At 43.0% G+C, this 19,482-nt stretch overlaps 1 protein-coding gene across 3 annotated transcripts in view; it reads right to left on the bottom strand.

Annotated features, from left to right (window-relative positions):
• Nucleotides 1-15,528, bottom strand: part of RMND5A (required for meiotic nuclear division 5 homolog A) — a 52,576-nt gene extending 37,048 nt beyond the window's left edge. For 2 of the 3 annotated variants that reach the window (XM_082281966.1, XM_082281965.1), the window contains exons 1-4: nt 15,266-15,528; nt 10,589-10,731; nt 4,181-4,315; nt 3,927-4,027 (exon numbers count right to left, since the gene is read on the bottom strand). In XM_082281966.1, the coding sequence (XP_082138092.1) occupies nt 3,927-4,027; nt 4,181-4,315; nt 10,589-10,731; nt 15,266-15,407 (521 nt within the window). In that variant the 5' untranslated portion in view covers nt 15,408-15,528. The remainder of the gene's footprint in view (nt 1-3,926; nt 4,028-4,180; nt 4,316-10,588; nt 10,732-15,265) is intronic. The other variant, XM_082281964.1, reaches the window with a different exon arrangement.
• Between the last annotated feature and the right edge of the window lie 3,954 nt (nt 15,529-19,482).

The raw sequence follows: 19,482 nt of genomic DNA, 5'->3' as shown, positions 1-19,482 counted from the left end.
AAAATGAAAGAATTCTTAAACATACATAGAATAACAGGAACTAAAATTTTCAAAGCATTTTATACAAGTTTTTTATTATTTAGAATTTATCCATCCCTTTCTTGGTTTTTTGGAAGGTTTTTCTGGTGCCGGCTTTTTTTTCTTTAATTCAAATTAGACAGGCCTAAATCAATCCAATCTTTCTCTTAAGAACATCAAGTTTCAATGGTCTCCAGTACATCTGTTTCTCATTAGTGGTAATTAATTCTACTATTTTCACTTTTTACAAGGAAGTGAGGAAGCTTCTGTTCCTTAAAAAAAACAGGGTATGTGAGGCTTCTTTTCAATCAATACTAAAATGAGAAAATTTAGTATTCTTACAGTATTGGGAAGGCTTTCAAAGCAAGTCAGCCTTCTGCATTAGGATGTAGCATTAATGAGCAAGTATCCACTTTCAATTTGTTGTGATGGAAGTATCAGGAGTCTGACTTCACTGTCAAGGCTTTGTAAAGACACAGTAACCTTTCAGTCAGAAACAGTGACAAATGGAGCCTTTGAACTAAGAACAAGCCCTACTGTCCCCAGTTTCAGGCAGTTTCAGTTGAGCAGCCCCAGAATCTCCACCAGGAGGGAGGAGCACACTCACTAACCATGGGTGGTGGGTGGGTTTTGGGGTGGTTTCGTAAGTTCAGGGATTTTTTAAATTGCATTTTTATGATCAGTGTGCACAGTTTAAACAGGATATAGTGGCAATAAAGTTCAATCCCAGCTACAAAAACAAGAGCCTGAAGCTTAGGCTCTGAAGTTTCTTATGAAAACCATAGACTAGTAAGTAGATGAAGGACAAAAAGCTATTATAAATAAACACTAAGACTAGTCCCACAGTGCCCTCAATGAGATATTAATCTCTACTGCATCAAAAGGGCCTCCATCCTCTCCCTGCCAATATTTGCACCCACATGACAGAGTACTTCATCTTGCTGAGGTCAAGTCTATTTTTCCAAATTAGCTTTTAGGCAGGCTTTCCATTTTTAGTTATTTGAGTGGCAGCACAGATTTGTATCAAAAGAAAGCAACCACAGAGGCAAGGCCTGAGGTGCTCGGTCTGGGACGTGCTGTTCCTGTTTCCAATAGAAAAACAAAAAAACCAGCAAGGGAGGTTTAAAACATTCAACCCACATATTCTCTATGAATGTCCAAAATTACTAGCAATCACATCACCTGTCTTTCTACCTCCTCTCAAAATGACACTCAGTGTTTTCACTTCTGAGACTCAAATCCATCTGAATTTTTTTAAAGTTTACACTATACTTTGCAAACCAAAAGTACACAGAACTCTCTTCAGCTCTCACATGGGATTTAGATGCTAAAATTAGTTTAACAAGCCCTAGTAAAGATTAAATTTAGATCATACTCCAAGGACCTAGCAAATACCAGGACCTGTGCACCTTGGTGTTTACAGGCAGAAAAGAAAGCACTTCTTTCCCAAATTATAGCCAAAGCTTTGAACTTCCAAGTCATTTCCACCAGGACCTCACATGGAGACCTACCCTGGGCTCTGAAGGGCCAGAATACACCCAGAAAAATAACTATGGATTTCCTTTTCCCATCTCCAAATCCGAGTGAGAAAAGTCACTGGAAATTAATGGGATCTTGCAGGTGTACAGAGATTACACATCTTAGAGTGCAGTGCCACACTAGGCATCTACAAAAGCACACCCCACAAGGGAAAACAAAAAAGTTATGGCCAGTAGCATTCTATTGAATCTGAAAGGTCGTATTTTTAAGCGTTGAAATTTGTACGAGAAAGAAAACCTGGACAACAAAAACAGTTAGGGTCTTTGAAACACAAATACTAATTTCTATCATCTCAGCAGGGCTTTGAAAGCCTTTTTGAAAAGTCATTAATCTGACAACTACCTTCCCGTGGCAGTGACCAGGAGCTACCTGTGTTTGTTTGGTTTCCAGCACTGAGTTAAGCTGAGCACAAGCACAGAGTGCTGGCAGAGCCAGAGAGACTGGTTACCTTTTAATCTCAGCCTTTCACAACTTTGCATGGATAAAACCTGCTACACTCCATTTTCTGGTTCAGGAGACTGTAATTAACCAGCCTTGTGCGACACTTTGCTTCAACACCACAGTCAGCAGCCTGACCCTGCAATGGGCCCATCTGGGACTGCTTGATGCATCCCTGAAGCTTTATTTACTGATGCCAATTTTAGCCCAAGGAGCACAGTGCCACTCTCTCTGTCTGTCATAGGGAGGCCATTCACACAGGAGTGGTTTCTATCCCTCCTCCTGAACAGTCATGTGTGCTAGGAAATAAAAAGGTAAATACCTTCACAAGCATCAGCAGTTCTGTGGGCAGTTAAGGCATGGGTTACCTCCTAAACCAGAGAGGCTAAACTGTGACATTTTGTCACATGTTGATCATCCTCCCCAAGAGCCATGGTTTTTACATCAGCAGCACCACTATAAATAAGGCCCCTGTGTGCCCAGCAGCAGCCAAGAGAGGCAGACAGCTTTTGCACTGTCCAGTTTAAACAGAATAAACATTATACACAGAAATAAGATGAGGAGGGAGAAGACCAACACACAAACTGTGCTGACAATACACCCTATTGTCTGCCCATTCAGCTGGAAAATAAAAATTCCTTTGAGGGACAACCATGCCTTGTCCTTTGTTTGAAAAATATTAAATAAATTGCAGAAACTACAAGATACAACTCAGTAGCAACAAGTAAGGCCTAAAGCACTCCAAACTGGAGCTAAAACAAATTTAGAGATTTCAAGAGAACAGACATAACAGCAAGTTACTGCTCCTCAGGGATTATCCTTTACAACAGCTCTGTTATTATTTGAACTACATGAGATATGTGGTGTAGGTGACAGTAAATCTTGTTTCAGTTGTAATACCAGTGCTGCTTCCCTTCAATTAGCCAATTCAACAGCAATAAACCACCCCAGCTTTCCACCTGTGTAACTAGATTCAAAGACCAACTATTTAGGTCAAACTTTGCATGACCCAGAGGCATTACCCAGGATTTAGTCGATGAACACCAGGGTTTGAACATCAGTGTCCCCGCACTTAGTTTAGATGCCAGTTAAGTGCTCAACTGACACACCCATGTTGCTTCATGTTAAAGGGAAAAGAAAATGTTGTTAATATGAAAATGTACTTAAGTGAACTATGCAAAAAATTCTATCTCAAGTATATGATTTATGCTCTGGAATGAAAAACAAATTTTAAATTTGTTTTGGTTTCGCTGTTTGTATTTTTGAAAGGTCACTTTAAAGTTGGTTAGGTTGTTTTGTTTGGTTGGTTGTTTCTTGTGTTTTGATTTTTTTTTTCTTACTTTTGAGACCAATCTTAGAAGAGTTTAAAAAAAATAGGATGAGGAGGTTTCAGGGGGATTCTCATTGTTTTGTTCAGGAGGAATCCCACTAACAAGTGTCACTGTCAGCTACAGGCTCTTCCCACCCTCTGGTCCCTTGTCTGGAAAGGGAGGGTGACTGGAGGACAAGCGAGAACTTTGACCCCAAGTCAGGTTCTGCTCACCCCAAAGCCTTCATGGTACCCAACATCTTTAATAAGTGCTGGTATCCTTCACAATGGGACCTTTTAAAAAGTTCACTAATGATTCAATAAAAGGCCAAGCACCATCACTGGCAGACAACTTTTCTTCCACATGATGTTTCTACCTTAAATCAGCACCACAAATGATTAAGTGAACCCTTAATCTAAGAAAGAGACCCTCAGTTAAGCACTTCCCATGGGGAGTGACACAGAGGGGATGGAAAAGGAAAGGTCCCCTCAGTAACTACTCCTCTCAAAGGACAAGCAGGGACACATCAGAATATACTAAAGTGAGTATTGAAAGTGAAAACTGAAGAACTGCTAAAAGCATTCTTTAAAAAAAGTGATGAGGAAAAAAGAGTAGACTCACTCTAGTGCAGGTCTCAAAACTCTAACTTTTAATGCTTCCAATATTCGATTTAACTCCACAAATGGTTCTTTTTGACTTTGATCTATTGATAGACCAGATTCCTGAAAAAAAAAAAAAAAAGGCGCTTTTTAATTAAAGCATGAAAAACAATGGGTTTTCTGACAGTTTAAATATTCACCTGAAACATTCAAATAAGGAAGCTAAACACAAAGCTAACACAGTGGATAACCTTCAACATCCACACTTATCATTACCTGACAAAGTTCCTCAGCTACATCCAGCATTCCCTGCCGGAAGAAGTGCTCCACCATCACCTCATTGAGGATTCTCTGGCTGTCAGCCTGCCAGCACCCATCTATCCCCACACTGCTGATGTCCGAGTCAAAATTCTGAAACACACAAATTAACAGTTAATATGCTGGAACAAATCATCCCACATCATTTTTCTTTAATTATGCAGGACACCTGAGTCTCCACCCTGATGCCTTGTGCCTATGACTCAGTTGGCCCTCAATTATCTCCAAAGGGAAATAAATATATGTCAGCTTCCTTCCTTACCTCCTGTGTAGGAAGAAGAAGAAATCTTTTAGCTTGCTCATTTCAAGTATGAATATTATTCACTACAAGGAATTACACCAACAAATTACAAGTCTAGCTAGAAAGTTAGAAATCTAGTTAACTAATAAAGGGGGTTCCAGCCCATGATGTATTTCTAAAGGAAACATCTGCAGAAAAGGCTTTTTCCACATGTGAAAACTGAAAACAGAGAATAGAAAATAAAATCACACTAGAATCAAAGCACCATTATCAATGCATCTCTGTCACTACAGCACACCAAACTACAAGCAAAAGCTTTAACCCAATGATTTTTTACATAGCTGGGTGGTAGACTGAAAAAGCAAAAGTCACTTCTCCCCACATCCAAACAGTGAAACTGAAATCTCTGAACACCTCAACATCCCAACAACAGGATGAGCTTTGAAGATCCAAGAGGTCTTTTTTAGATCCAACCCAGATGATCCCAGTGCCATGTATTTTTAGGCCAGTGGCCTACGGACATATTCCAGGAATAACTAAAGATACTGTCACGCTGACTCCTTGGTAACACTTGACACTGCTTGGCACTTTGCCTCTTGGCAGCAGGAGAGCAACATTTATTCTAATCCAAGATATAAAGTAGGATTTTTAACTGCTAACATGTTTTATGATCAGGGCAAGCAGGTTAATTTTAATAAAAATCCACTGCTTAAAACAAACCTCTTGCAAAATAGAGAGTCTAGAAGTCAGTGCATTGCTTGCTGCCTGACCTGATGACCATGGCTCCCTCTCAAGGACCTTCAGAAACCAGAATTTCAGTGAAAATAGCAGTGCTTCAGCTGTGGCTATGTGAGGATCCACAGCCCTGCACAACATGGGAACACCAACCTCACACAAACACAGGCTTCTGTCCCAGCAGGCAGGGTAGGTAACACCCAACTGGTACCAGCTATCTTCCCATGCACAGCTCAGCTTCACACTGCACCTTCCTGTTACTCACCACTTACTAATTTCCTTCATCAGCACCCCTTTGATGCTCCTCTGTGTCATCATGAGAAAGGGGCATCCCTGCACACACAGCTCCAAAGCCACTTCTCCCTTCAGGGCTCCCAGCAAACTTCCAGTAAAACATTAACCTTACTCTACCAAACTGTCTCTTCCATCTTTCTGAGATGGTGGAGCAAGGTGAGCATTTGAATTATTGCCATTGATTCATGTCTCACATTTAACAACATTTTTATTTGGGTGTCTTAACCTGTAAGCTCCTTGTCATGCTGTTCATCTCTAAGCTGTATCTTGAAAAACTTAAGCATCCTGAAGACTAAATAATACTGTTCTTATTTGTGCCACCATTTGAATCCTTAAAGGTTCACCACCATTTGCTGAGTCTGGTCTCAGTGTCCAACCACCAGCAGCAGGTAACACAAACTCACCAACAAAGCACTAAAGCTGTCTCACAGCTATGAGAGACAAGATTCAGAATGCACAAGCTTGCTTTTATTACCCAGCTCCAGGGTGGAGATCGTCAGTAATCTAAAAATAATCGACTTCAAGTTATTCTTCATGCAATTCCAAGTACCAGCAATGATACAACCCCCTAAGCAGAAACTATCCTTCTGGGCAGTTACCAACGATTAAAGCTGCACCCTATGCCTCAAACACCATCACATCATTCTTAGTGCTTGGGGGCAGAGGTGGTGTAACTAATCAGCTCCATGCTCTCACAAAATGCTCATTTTCTTCTGAAACAGCAAACCTTGTAAATCTTTACAAAACCTCACCATTAGATCTTTTCAAGTCACATAAAAGAAGTTATCAAGTTCCATCATACAACCTGAGGACCTCGGTCGTTCTCTGACCAACCCAGTCTTGACCATGCTCTCATTTCAATATTTTTTTTTTAGTTTCTTTTAAACGATTCTGAGGTCTGTATTATACATGGGATTCTACAGCTCTGCCTCCTCTGGGTCCCAAAAAGTTTCAGAAACTGACTGCACAGATTACAGTGAGTGACTGCCACATGTCAGAACAAATTATCACTTGCCTTTGGCTTATATATTTCACAACTGTCACGCGTACAGAATCTGCTGGTGACTGCAACCCTCAGTTTTGTTTTGTAAATGCTAACAGTATGCTAACTGACAGCATGTGGGGTTAGATAAGATTTCAAAAGTTAAAAGAACTTCTGGAAGTTAAAAACTCCACAAAGCTTAAAACCCAAAAACCACAAAATAACGCAAGTGTCAGTTAGTATTCCTGAGAAACATCTTTTTTAAAAGCTTAACTAGCAAGCCTACGGCCAAAATGCAGAGTATTATGTGCTAAATACACCAATGATACAATGTACAGCACATTACCAATAATTGCTAGAATGTGATGACTTCAAGATGCTCACAAACACAGGATGGACCTTTTTAACCAACATACAACTCTCCATGTTATTCATAACAGGATACAAAGAAGGACAATGATTAAGGACAGTTCTATTCCTCAGTTACTCAGTTGAGATTATTTTGTGTGTTCCTCCCTTCTGAATTATTACCCAAAATACAAATAAAACATTTGTTTACCTTCTCTGTTCAATCTGTTTACGTTTAAGATAAAGCTCAACTTGCAAGGACTCTGTATTTATGTAGCCCCATTTTTCAAAACAACATATTAAATTATGTTCAGTAAAGGTTTTTTAGTATTTCATATAGAAGTTTTTACATGAAACAAACACTAACTTAGGCAAAAGTTTGCTTTCCCAAAACAAAGACTGGATTATAATGTTGGCCTTATAACAGACACAAAATTCAAGGGGAAAATGGAAGGAACTACCCTTTACTCTGCTTACTTTCCTAAATGAAGGCATTTAACCATTACTCAGACTGATTGCTGCTAGAGGGAAAACATTTACCAGCCCATCAAACATACTTTGAGATGAATTCAAACCATTCTAGAAGAGTGATTGATTGACAGGGACGATGCTGGGTCTTGCTGAACAACGGCGACATGATGAGTTCTGGAAGCAGAGCGACTGCTAGTACAATACAGAAAAAGCTGGATACAAACACTTCCTTTCAAAGGAGAAAATGCTCTTTGGAAGAAAGGGTAGCCTTTCATGGATCAGAAGCATGCAATCCACACAGAACTACCACGACAAAAGGTTTAGTTTATTAGATAAACTTTCCAAGCAACACACAATGCTCTGGCTTTTCAGACTTTAATGTGCTTGACGCCAAATTTGAACTTCATTTTGCTCTAAGGGTTTCTGTTCTCAGAGTGGACCCTGCAGGCAGACAAGTCTAGGGCCCATCCAAGTTTGCAAGCAATTACTACAGTAACTTAAAAACTGACCAGACTAAACTTTTTATGTAGGTATAACCCTGCCTCAATACGTGAAAAAAAGAAATTTACCTGAAACTGCCACGAGCAGATAATACAGCAAGCTCTTTCACAATCCAAGCTTGCTAAATAGGAAGTCTATTGATTCTACATGCAGCAACAGCTACCATTTGGCTGTGTCACATGAAATTGGTACCAGTATTAGCGTGTTTCCCAATCTCAAACCAGGCCATTTACGTGTGCCTGAGCATGCACAGGTAGTAAGACCATAAGCAGTGCTTTGGAGATGTTCATCTGTCTGTAAAGTGAAGACTTACATGGGACAGAAACAAAACCAGTCCCATGAATCAAGGCAAGGGCTGTGCTTCCTTAAATTCTATTGACTGTTTTATTTTGGAAGCAGCAGTATTTTGACCAAGATGTGTTGAGAATCAATTCACTACATCAATTACACTTAATTACTTCTACTGGTTTAAGCTTAAGTATATTATGGTGAAGGGACAGGGGAGGGCAATTCCAGTTTGGGAACTGGGTGCCAACAAAGATTTTGCTGACAGGTTGTAAGCATATTTTCCAGCAGCACAGGGAAATTGCATTAAGTACATATGGAAGACTTGCTTCAAATGTTACTGTTCAGGGAAATGCTGAATTCCACCTGGATTTAAACATTACACATACTCATCTGACAAACAGGCCAAGACTTTGGTGTATATTTTAAAGTAGTCCTCTTAAGGTACTACATTTGGGGAAAACTAATAAAATTCAAACTATTGGCATTAAAAAAAAAAAAAAAAGTTCTACCAAGCACATATTTAAGGAGACAATCCTAACTTGTGCTCTGAACTTCATGGAACTACACTTCCTTTGTTACAAGCAGAACTGGGTATTTGTGCAGTTCCCAATTTTTAATTTTTTAATGCAAGCACCACAGACAATAACTGACATTGAAAATCCAGAGGAGCAAGCACACTGCACACAGCCAGTTGAGCTCATTTTTGAAGACCTCACTGAAACAGCCTGACACTCAACAGGAACAGAGCATATTAATGGGATCCTTTCTACTATTTTACCAAGCCACATATTTGAAATTTTAAAAATGCTTTTATTTACATCAACTTTTTTTCAAATAAAAAAGGTAGATAAACTTAAAACAGCAGGACAGAATACTGGAAAAACTATTCCCATGACAACTGAAACAGCAATTTGGAGATTAGACTCAAGCCTAAGCTTCACTAAGCTTGCAAGTGTTTTCTTTGGCTTATAAGAAATAACATTACCAATTTCTACTGAACACTTACACCCTCTCCATACAACCTGGGGCTGTTCCACGTCAGAGGATTTAAATGGAGAAAGCATGGCTAAACCTGAAAGTGTATTTGTAAAAGTCCACTTGCTAAAGCAGAATTGGAAAGTTTAAAAACTTAGGACAAGATTACATAGATTTATTTCAGGCTTCAAGCTGGTAATAAGGATGGAATTTTACTCTAGTTAATTGGTTTAGATACAGCAGCAAGGATTTGAGACAGATGCATCCTTAAGCTTTGGATAACAGTGACATGGATTAAAGCTATTAGTACAAAGGATGAACTCTCCATGATGGTCAGTCAGATATAAACAAAAAATGTAAGTTTCGTGGACGTTCTGCCCAACAGTGCAGCATTATGTACTTTGTTTCTTCATCACATTATTGTTACATTATGCTTTAGCAGATTATCATTACTAGCAAAGTTTAAATGAGATTCCCAAAGGATAAATCAGTGCTGTGTAATGCTGCAAATGTCTTTGTCCCGGTGAACATTATCTTCCTTAATAAGATAATAAGGTGCACCTCAAACCGAATGTTCAGACCCTGTCAGAGTCATGTTCTGATGTGAAGCTATCACAAAATGTCCATAAAAGCAAGTACCAGACTCCCTGCATACAGAACTATCTTTATATAAGAACAGAGATGGAGAAAAGCATGCCCTGAAAGTATACATGTAGCACCACTTCAGTATCATTTCAAAGAATTGTTAATATTTACCTAAAAATAGTTACAAAAATATTCCTGCCCAGTTATAGTTGAACTGGAATTCATATCTCATATGTAAAGCACCAAAGATAAGCTGCCCTACCTTATGATTTATTACAGCACAGACATAGACTGAGATGCTGAATCCACTCTCTTCACATTAAGAATACTGTCACAAAATTAACCCCCAAAACCAGTAACATCCCTGAAATAGATACAAAATGCCTTTCTTAAAAAATTCTCTGGTCTTACAGAACCACTGAATGTTTTAGATTGGACCTTAAAGATACCTTGTTCCAACCCCCTGCTATGGGCAGGGACTTTCCATTGGACCAGACTGCTCAAAATCCCATCCAGACTGGCCTTGAACACTTCCAGGGATGGGGCAGCCACTTACACTGCAAAATGGCACTTCTGAGTTATCTGCTATGGACAATTAACTAGAAATACATATAAAAACCCCACAGTGTTTCTTACTGAGGCAGACATCGAAGCAAACATTTTGCTAAATTGATAACACACAAAATATTTCTAAGTCCTGTAGCATCTATAGGGTATGTTCTGTAAGAAATTAGGAGATTTGAGCTGTCCCAGAAGGACTAGGCTGAGTTTCTGCAGTGACATCCAAAAGCAAATACTGTGCAACCCACTGGCTCGCCTTTGCTTCTGTAGCTGGCAGAAGATTTAGTTAAGACTAACTGTAGCAAAAATTCCAATTTTGGAAAGCAGAGCACACACCACACGTGTGCTGTAATGTGATAATGCAGTCAAACCACAAAATAAATACCTTATCAATGGCTTTTCCAACTCGGGATACACTGCTGTGAATATCTTTATGATCCGAGGCCAGTTTTTGGACTGTGTCTTTTATTCTTTTACAACACTGGGTCATAACAAGTGAAATCGTCCCCGACAAGTCCCCATCTTGATCTAGACAAAAGAGAGGAAAATTACCAACTTTGTTACAAACAAATGGCAATATTAAATCTCTTAATATGCAACAAAATAAAAAGATAAAAAGTGGTATTAAAAGAAAGAAATGCAATCTAGAGAGTATTTGCAAAGCAAGATCAGCTTAACTGGAGGCAGATGTACAGGAATTCACCTATGTGAGAACTCTCCCGTGGAATTAGGAATCCAGCTGGGTGCACAGTAACATTGAACAAGTGCAAGACTTTAAAAAATTAATGTAAAGTTCTCATGTGTCTCAGTCACAGCAGATGAATAAACATCTCAAGAAACAGTTCACAAATCTCTCAGGATGTAACAGAAGGATACTGAAGCTACTACAGGATCAGTTTTACCCAAAGGTACATGGGAACATCCTGTTCAACAAGGTGCCAACAAAATAAGGGTGCAAGCAAAATGCGGATTAATGATGGCCCAATTAATTCTTGCCCCCACAAGCCACCCACTGCTATTGGACTCTGTGTTTGAGCTGCATGAAACTTTTGCTTCCTGACTTGTGGCAGTAGCTCTGAACTGTCTCCAATTCCCCTCAATAGATGAGAAGCAGTCTGTGGAGGACCTGTGGACCTTGTTATGAGATTTATTCTCTAGAAACTGTGACATTTCTTAGCTGATGTCCAACAGGTTCAGTGCTGTATGACCTATTCTGTGAACAAAATAATAAACAGGACAGGCTTACAGGCCCCTGACCACATCACAGCACTTCACAGCTAACACCCTTTGTGCCTTGATTCAAACATCACTCAGAAGCTTGAGTCAGGAAAAAAAAACAACTTTTTTTTTTTTGAGCTTTATTCTGGTCCTTTCTTCCTGCTTTTGATTTAAAAATACAAGAAAAATCTCCTTTCCAGTCTTACCTCTGAAGGTCTCTCCTTTCTCAAAGTTCATTCTACACGAAGAATTTTTCCTTTAGGGACACAGACTTGGCAGCCTTCCACTGCATGGGAAGGCTACTTTAAGTGGGAGAGCAGCTCAGAAATGTCTCCCTAATATTCCAGACCCAAAACCTTCATGTGAAAAAAACAAAACCACCAAAATATCTCTGTAGAAGAAGGATTTTATAGAAAACATGTTCGCTTTTTAAGTTTGTTCCTTTTTCATTTCATATTTTAAAACATCTTTGGTTTCAGCAGCATGTTAAGAGCCCAGCTTCTGGAGAGAGCAAAGGAAATCCAGAAAAAACTGCAATCATAGGGAGTAGATAATTTCACAGCCACTTTTTCTAGGCACCTTCCTTCATGCACCCTCTGAAGGCTGCTGCTGACACTGTTAGACACTGAGCCACCTCCCTCTGACCCGCAAACTGCTGCTGTCCAGCCCCACAAGCCCCAGCTGAGGAAGTTTCAACAGCATCTTTCTAACAGCCAGAGGTTTTAAGAAAGAAAATAAGCTTTACCCTGCTTTTTTCTCCCTCCAGCCCCATGAAGCCAAGGATCATCTCCTGGGCAAAAGGCTAATGGGGCTCTGTATTTTTTTTCTAGTGGATGACTGAGGAGTAATAGGACTGAAACAGTCACTGCAGTGATTCTGTGCATCCCAAATTAAAATCAAAAATTCCACTCAGCTATTCAAAAAAGTTCATCTCCCAAAACTATTTCAAGAATAATGATTATTTCTTAGTTTCTACTTAATTTTTTTGACAAACGTTTAAAATAACATGAAGGATCTTCAACTGTCTCGCGAACTTTGCTATGGCAAAATGACCAGCCAGAGATTATGCAACGAGCAAAACGGATATACTCATTCCCCAACAGAGAGAGGCTAAAATGCACTTTCTGAAAGCCATTAAGATAAAACCCAAACAATCCACATGGGTGCCTGCTTTTACCCCAAGCAAATAAGTGAATTACTGACCCCTGACACTGTAGCAAAACCCCAACTCCAGTAAAGCAATGAAAATGACTACAGAGGAAAAGGCATCAGAGCTGTAAAAGGTTTCTCCTCTGCACCCCTCTCTTTCAGCTCCAATCAAACTATGAGCTACTTGCACTAAATCAGCAGGAGAAAGCCTGCAGCCATCCCTGCTGGTAATTCAGGGTTCACAGGACACCACAGCCCCACAGCTTCTCTGTGTGTGCACAGTCACAATTAAAAAAAATTTAAATATATCGGCCCACAAACACTGAGCACAGAGCAGAGTCCAATGCCAAGTTTACTCAGCCAGACACACTTATACCACTGAAGAATATGCAATCCTTGGGTACTCCAGAAGGACAGATATATTAAGGGAATAGAGAAGAAAAGCAAACTTTGTCTTCCCATTCACAGGCCTGAGCATAGGGCTGGTCTGTCCTTAGGCTTTAACATGAAAGCAGCTTAAGTTTTAGAAACTGTGTGAGGGGAGGAAAAGAAAACCAGTTTAGAGGTTAAAGCAGTTTCTAATAGTTTCTTTTTCTCCACCCACTTCCTTTTTATATCCACTGCCTATTTAAGGTCTTTTCATACATCATTGCTCTCAGATCTTGTCCTACAGCATTAACCTCTTCTTCAGCACTGAGGGCCTTCATTTCTCTTTCTTTTTTTTCCTTCATTACATCCAGGAGCCTATTTCTGCAGTTCATATCCCTGAATTAGGGTTCCATATTAAGATGTCTGGCTGCTTTCAATCCCATACATTTCAAAAATCCTGAAGATAGTGTATAAAAGCTGAAAATACCTGTTCTTTTTAGAAAGTTATAAATAACATGTTAAATAAAAGAGAAAATAGTAAAAAATTTGGCCCCTATGAAGCCAGCTCACCCTCAGATGCCAAAACTGAGGAGTCAGAGTGCACTAACAATGTACTGGCTTCATTCTAAAGCATTTACTCAAAGAAAGCTCAATTTAGGATGTGCTCTCTGGGACAGCATCACTTGGTAAGCACTGAAAATATGTCCAAAGCCTTCACTGGAGAGTGCCAAAAACTGCTGACCCAAGCCTGGATAGAAAACCCAAAGAGGACCCTGAAGGAATCACACACTGGAATCTTCTACATTTATTACAAAGAGAGTAAAAGCTCTGGATCTTCAACAGGAATCTCACAGTCAAACCTTTACAGCCCAACAAAGACCAACACAAGCATGAGGGTCACACACACAGCTCTCCAGGCAAGGTCAGCACCTCAGTTTGTGAAGACACATATTTTAGTGACTGCCCTCAATGCCCAAGCCCAGGCTGTTTTAAACAGCACAAATAACAGTTACTGAAACACAGTTCAGAACAATGTCAAAAAGACTAAGCCTTATTTCATCCCAAATAAACACCTCACAATTGGAATTCACTGTTTGCTCTCTATAGAAACTGCTGGGTACACACAGAGCAGCTCCAGCACACTCGTGCTTGTGTTCCTGGAATTATCCACGCTACTGAGTGAGCTTTGCACCTGTATTTACACAGGACCACGGGAAACACATTTTTCCCCGACCCAAACAAAAACAAATGCAGAGCAGCAGCACAGTTGCTCTCAAGTTTGTTCTCAGGAGCCTGCAAGTTCCTATTTTTAATCCCTGAGCCATCACTCGCTTCCTGCATGGCCTTGGGTAAATCACTTCAGCTGCCTCTCCGTTCCCTCCCACTCCATCAATAAACACGGCACTACCTCCATCTCCGGGATTTCGCAAGGTTTAAATGCCCCGTGTTTACAGCCCTCGCAACTGCCCAGCATCAGCTGTGGCACAGAGACAAGGTTTGTTTGCCTCCTGCTAAGCGCGGCTTTACCCCGATCACCGCCAAACCCAGCCACAGCAAAGGAACGCAAAGGGACACAGGAAAAGAGAGACAAAAAAAAAGAAATGGGGGCAGAGAATGGAGCAGGGAAAGCAAACAGGTCAGCTCTGCCATATTTCCACGGTCTTTCCCCTGGGGTGACCAACCCCTTTGTAACCCAACATAAAGGGTTATGAACACACTGACCAGGGTCACGCCAGACCTGCTGACCAGGAACAAACAAACCTCTCCAGCAGCACACACGAGGCAGGAGAGGCCCGCCAGGGCCGAGAGCGATCACAGACTCATGGAATATGCTGACTTGGAAGGGTCCCACCAGAATCATCGAGTCCGGCTCCTGGCCCTGTACAGGACAACCCCAACAATCCCACCCTGCGCCTGAGAGCATTGTCCAAACGCTTCTTGAACTCTGCCAGCCTTGGTGCTGTGACCACTGCCCTGAGGAGCCTTTACAGTGCCCAACCACTCTCTGGGCGAAAAACCTTTTTCTGATATCCAATCTAAACCTCCCCTGCTCCCACCTTTTGAATCTTCCCTGTCAACAACGACCCCAAAGCTCCGGGGGCCGAGGGGGAAGACCCCCGGCTCAACCCCCAGCACAGAACCCTCAAGCTGGGGGGGTCCCTGGAGCAAGGACTCTCCTTAGGGGGGTTCCCAGCCCACAAAGGCCAAAGTTTTGGGGGGTGTCCAGCCCACATCGCCCCAAATTTTGGGCTTCCCCTCCCCGGGAGGAGGAGCGGGGCAGCGTCCCCTCGGCAGAGGGGGGCGCGGGGGGGGTGTCTCCACGTACTCTCGGTCTGCAGGATCTCCCTGCGCAGCCCTCCCGCGTACTGGATCAGCTCCTCCAGGCTGCGCTCGCAGAGCTGCCCGTATCCCGAGAACTTCTGCAGCACCTTCTCCAGCTCCCGCTCCACCGTCACGCACTGGTCCATCGCGCCCGGGCCGCGCTCCTCCTCCTCCTCCTCCTGCTCCTGCTCCTCCTGCTGCCCCGCGCCCGGGCCCCCCGCTCCGCCCGGGCCCCCCGCCAGCCCCGGCCCTCGGGCGGCCCCGGCCCCGCTCCCGCGCGGCACCGTCGCCTCGGGCCGCCGCACTTCCGCGCAGGCAGCGCCGCAGACACGCAGGGGCCTCGCAGCGCTCCGCGCAGGCAGCGCCGCGGACGCCTCAGTCAGGGACCTTCGCGCAACGCAGGGCGGAGCGGCGGGTTTCAGTCAGGCGGCGCGGCGGGCACCTCTAAACCCCCCCCGCCGGCGGGGGTGGGCGGGTCGCTTTTCCCGGTGTCCCGGTGGGATCAGGAAGCGTTTCCCGGTCAGGTGGCGCGTGGGAGTCAGCCTGGGGAAGGGTGTCCGGCAGGTGTTGCGGATCAGGCAGGGAGGTGGGCAGCTAAGCGCGGGGGCCTTGAGGGCGCTGTTGTCATGGCGACGCCGAGGCCTGAAGAGGGGCCGGGCCCGGGGAGGCCTTGGGGGGGGGTGTTGTGGTGTCTCCTTCGGTTCTTGATCCTTTGGGTCGAGGAGCGGCTTAGGGCCGTGGGGTGGGTGTGGTGCTATCGGTGGGGTGACCCCCGGGTGGTGCCCGCGGCACAAAGCGTTCTCTCCCAGCCCCTTGTGGGGGTGGCGTTTCGTAGCTCCCGCAAACATCGCAGAAGTAACGCCGAGCAGCGGCTCTAAGCTGCGCCAGGGCTGAGTTAAGAAGCCCGGCGAGCCGAAAACGAAATATTTAACCTGTTGTTGGGTTGTTAACTGGTTGGTAAACTTCCTGCTGGGTTTTGTTGGCCGACAGACTGAAGTGCATTGCACTGGCAGCGGCTTATGAAAATGTGCTCTAAGAGATGCCTCAGATCGAATTCCACTTGGTTAACACCAGCTCCAGGCGAATTCAGAGGAGACCACCAAGTTGATGAGAGGATGAATTTTCTGACTTCTATGAGAAAAGGTTGAGAAAATTCGGATTGCTCAGCCTGGAAGAGAGGAGGCTTTGGGGTGACCTGATTGTGTCATTTCAGTACCTGAAGGGAACTTACAGGAAGATGGGGCAAGAGTATTGACAAGGGCATGTCGTGACAGGACAAGGGGGAATGGCTTCAAACTGAAAGAGACTGGGTTTAGATTGGATATTAGGAAAAACATTCTTTGTTGTGAGGGTGGGGAGGCACTGGAACAGACTGCCCAGGGAAGTTGTGGATGCCCCATCCCTGGGAGAATTCAAGGCCAGGCTGGATGGGGCTTTGAGTAACCTGGATTAGTGGAAGGTGTCCCTGTGTATGGCAGGGGGTTCAAACTAAATGGTCTTCAAGGTCTCTTCCACCTCAAGCCATGCTTTGATTTTATGATGATGAACTTCGGTATTGGGAGGCAGTAGCCCAGGACACACAGGACTCTGTGTTTTTGTGTAGTACAGTACAAGTAAAGCTCCTAATAAATTTGGACAGAGTTGACTGGAAAACTAGCATTTGGTCTGAGCCTGGGGCAGTGTTGCTTCATCTGTGTCCACTTTGCTGGGCAGGATGGGAAAATCAAGAGTTCTGTATTCTCACAAGAACACAGGACTTGTGTGATGCTTACGTTCAGAAATTGGTCAGATTTCGGCCCAAACTGCTGTTTTATGTGTTTTTGCTCTTTATTCATCACAAATTATGCTTAAACACAAGCACTATCTTTGGTTTCATAGATCATCAGCACAGGGGTTTAATTTGTGAAGTTCTCTAGTGCTGTGGGCTCCTTGGTCATCTCAGCACACTCAAGCAAGGTCTCCTTATTTATTTATTTTGGACATTAAACAGAGCTTATCTTCTCCAAGGGGACAACAAATAGTTCTTCGCTAGTGCAAAAACAGAAAATGCAAACTGCCAAGGAAAAAAGTGTCTTTATTTGAAGCTTTAATTAATCTATTCTGCTCCTGTAGGTTGGTTTGTCCCGGTTGATGTCCGTTTCTGTGCCGTTAGCACTCTGTGTTTATAGGCAAATCAGATTCCCGCAGGGGGTGTCCATCAGCTCCAGCTGTGGCTGCAGAAAGCCCTGATCACCTGCCGGGGTGTCACAGCTGACCATGAACAGGGGGTTGGGCTTCAGAACCTCCTGGCGTCCTGTCCAACCTGAATTCCTGTGTGAATCACCAGCAGATCACCGGGATTGCCTCACCCAAACGGCAGGGGGTGGAACTGGATGGTCTTTGAGGTCCCTCCCAACCCAAACCATGCCAGGATTCCGTGGTTTAACAGTCAGGACTTTAGCTGAGCTGTCAGTAGTGGTCACTATGTTACAGATTCTCACTTCTGTTAAATCTACTTCCCATTGGCCACTAGTAGATAGCCGGAAACATCTTCTGATTTAAAATTCCTCTGCCTACGACACAATAATGTCTGGGCTGCTGCCGTCTTGCTTTGAGAGTGTTATAAAAGCTTCTTTGTTTTATTTAATATCAGATTACGCGGAGGTACAGTTTCATATCACACCTGAAAACATGTTGAGATGCACCCACGTTGATAAAGAAGCCCATCAAGAATTTCTGTGTTAGTGAATTCCCAGAAATTCACAGAATCATAGAACATCCTGAGTTGGAAGGGACCCACAAGGATCATCGAGGTCCAATTCTTGTCATCGAAGTAAATTGTATTTACAGAGTTGGCTCTTGGGAAAACTGTCTTTCAGGTTGTTTGAATACTAGTTTGCTGAACTCTTACCTTGAAAAACTCATAAAAAAGGTGTGACGTTATTTTAACATGGTAAAGGATTGAATTACGATTTTAAATCCTCTGTTTTACTGATTTCAAAATGACAGTACTTATGTTCCCCACAGAAGTCTGGAAAGCGGATTATTGTCCGTATTCCCAGGCTGCACAGTCAGCAACTGCTCGTAGGAAAAGATGGGGGAGGAGAGGGAATCCTTGCCATTTATCAAGGGGCAGCAGATAAAAAGACTGCAGGTTTGGCTGTCTGACAGGGAAAGGTGGCTGTCCCAGTTCTCAGCATTTGGGCTCATTAGCTCCTAAATGATAGTAAAATAGTGTTGCTGCCAAAATTATTTAAAAGCAGATCCTTGCTTTGGGCTTTTGTTTAAAGGTGGAATTTATATTCTCCATTCTCGTCACATTTGTAATATTTGCTCTGTGAGCATAGGACTGACTGACTGATGACTGTTTAATGCTGTTAATTAAGTAGTGTTAACCCTGGGGTCTTTAAAAATGCCAGCACGTGTCATCTTTGTGTTCAGCCCAAATTAATTTCAATTCACTGTTAAGATATTTAGATTTTCCAGATAATTAAAACTCCCTGAAAGATTGTTTGCAGGTGACATGTCAAAGACATTCTAGTTGCAACTGAAAACCAAAGGACAGCTACATCTAGAAAACAGAACCTTTTCTGGAAAGGTCATCTTGGTGCATCAGATATGTGGAGATGGGGAGGGAAAAGAGGACCAGAGGGCCTGGGAGAGGTGCTGGATCCATTTAGGTTTGCTCTGCCAGACTTTTGGTCAGCTCATCACCTGCAGTTCCTGGTTGTACCCACCCCTCACCTGGCTGCTTCAGTGCTGGCAGCTGCTTTGTTTTGGGTTGTTTCTGGGGATTTTGAACACTGGCTTGAAATACCATTTGTACTTTCCTGAAACGACCCCAGGGCTTCTTGAGTTCTGGCAGATGATTGGCTTTGTCTCTGCAGGGGCCTCATTTAGTTCAGCCCATGAGCACTCGGAAATGACACACTGGTGACAGCCTCCCCAGCAGTTGGTGTTGCAAATAGTTCAGCTGTGAGTGTAGTAATTGTTGTGAGGTGCCTTCCTGCCGGGGGAAGCGAGGGCATCCCCGAAGAAATTACAGGGGAGAAACACAGGGATCTACTGGAGTAGGGTCTGAGGTGCTCATGTAAAACAAACCAGAACAAAACCCAAACCAAAACAAACAAAAAACCCCAACCCAACCATGTTTTCCAACTAAACATACAAAGTTCTTCTTCAAACTCCCACCCATCACTTCACACGGGTGGGAGTTACTTCACACTCACTTGAAACAAAAGG

Source organism: Coloeus monedula, assembly GCF_965178545.1.
Source record: "Coloeus monedula genome assembly, chromosome: 5".
NCBI lineage: Eukaryota > Metazoa > Chordata > Aves > Passeriformes > Corvidae > Coloeus > Coloeus monedula.
This window is presented reverse-complemented; position numbering and strand designations above follow the sequence as displayed.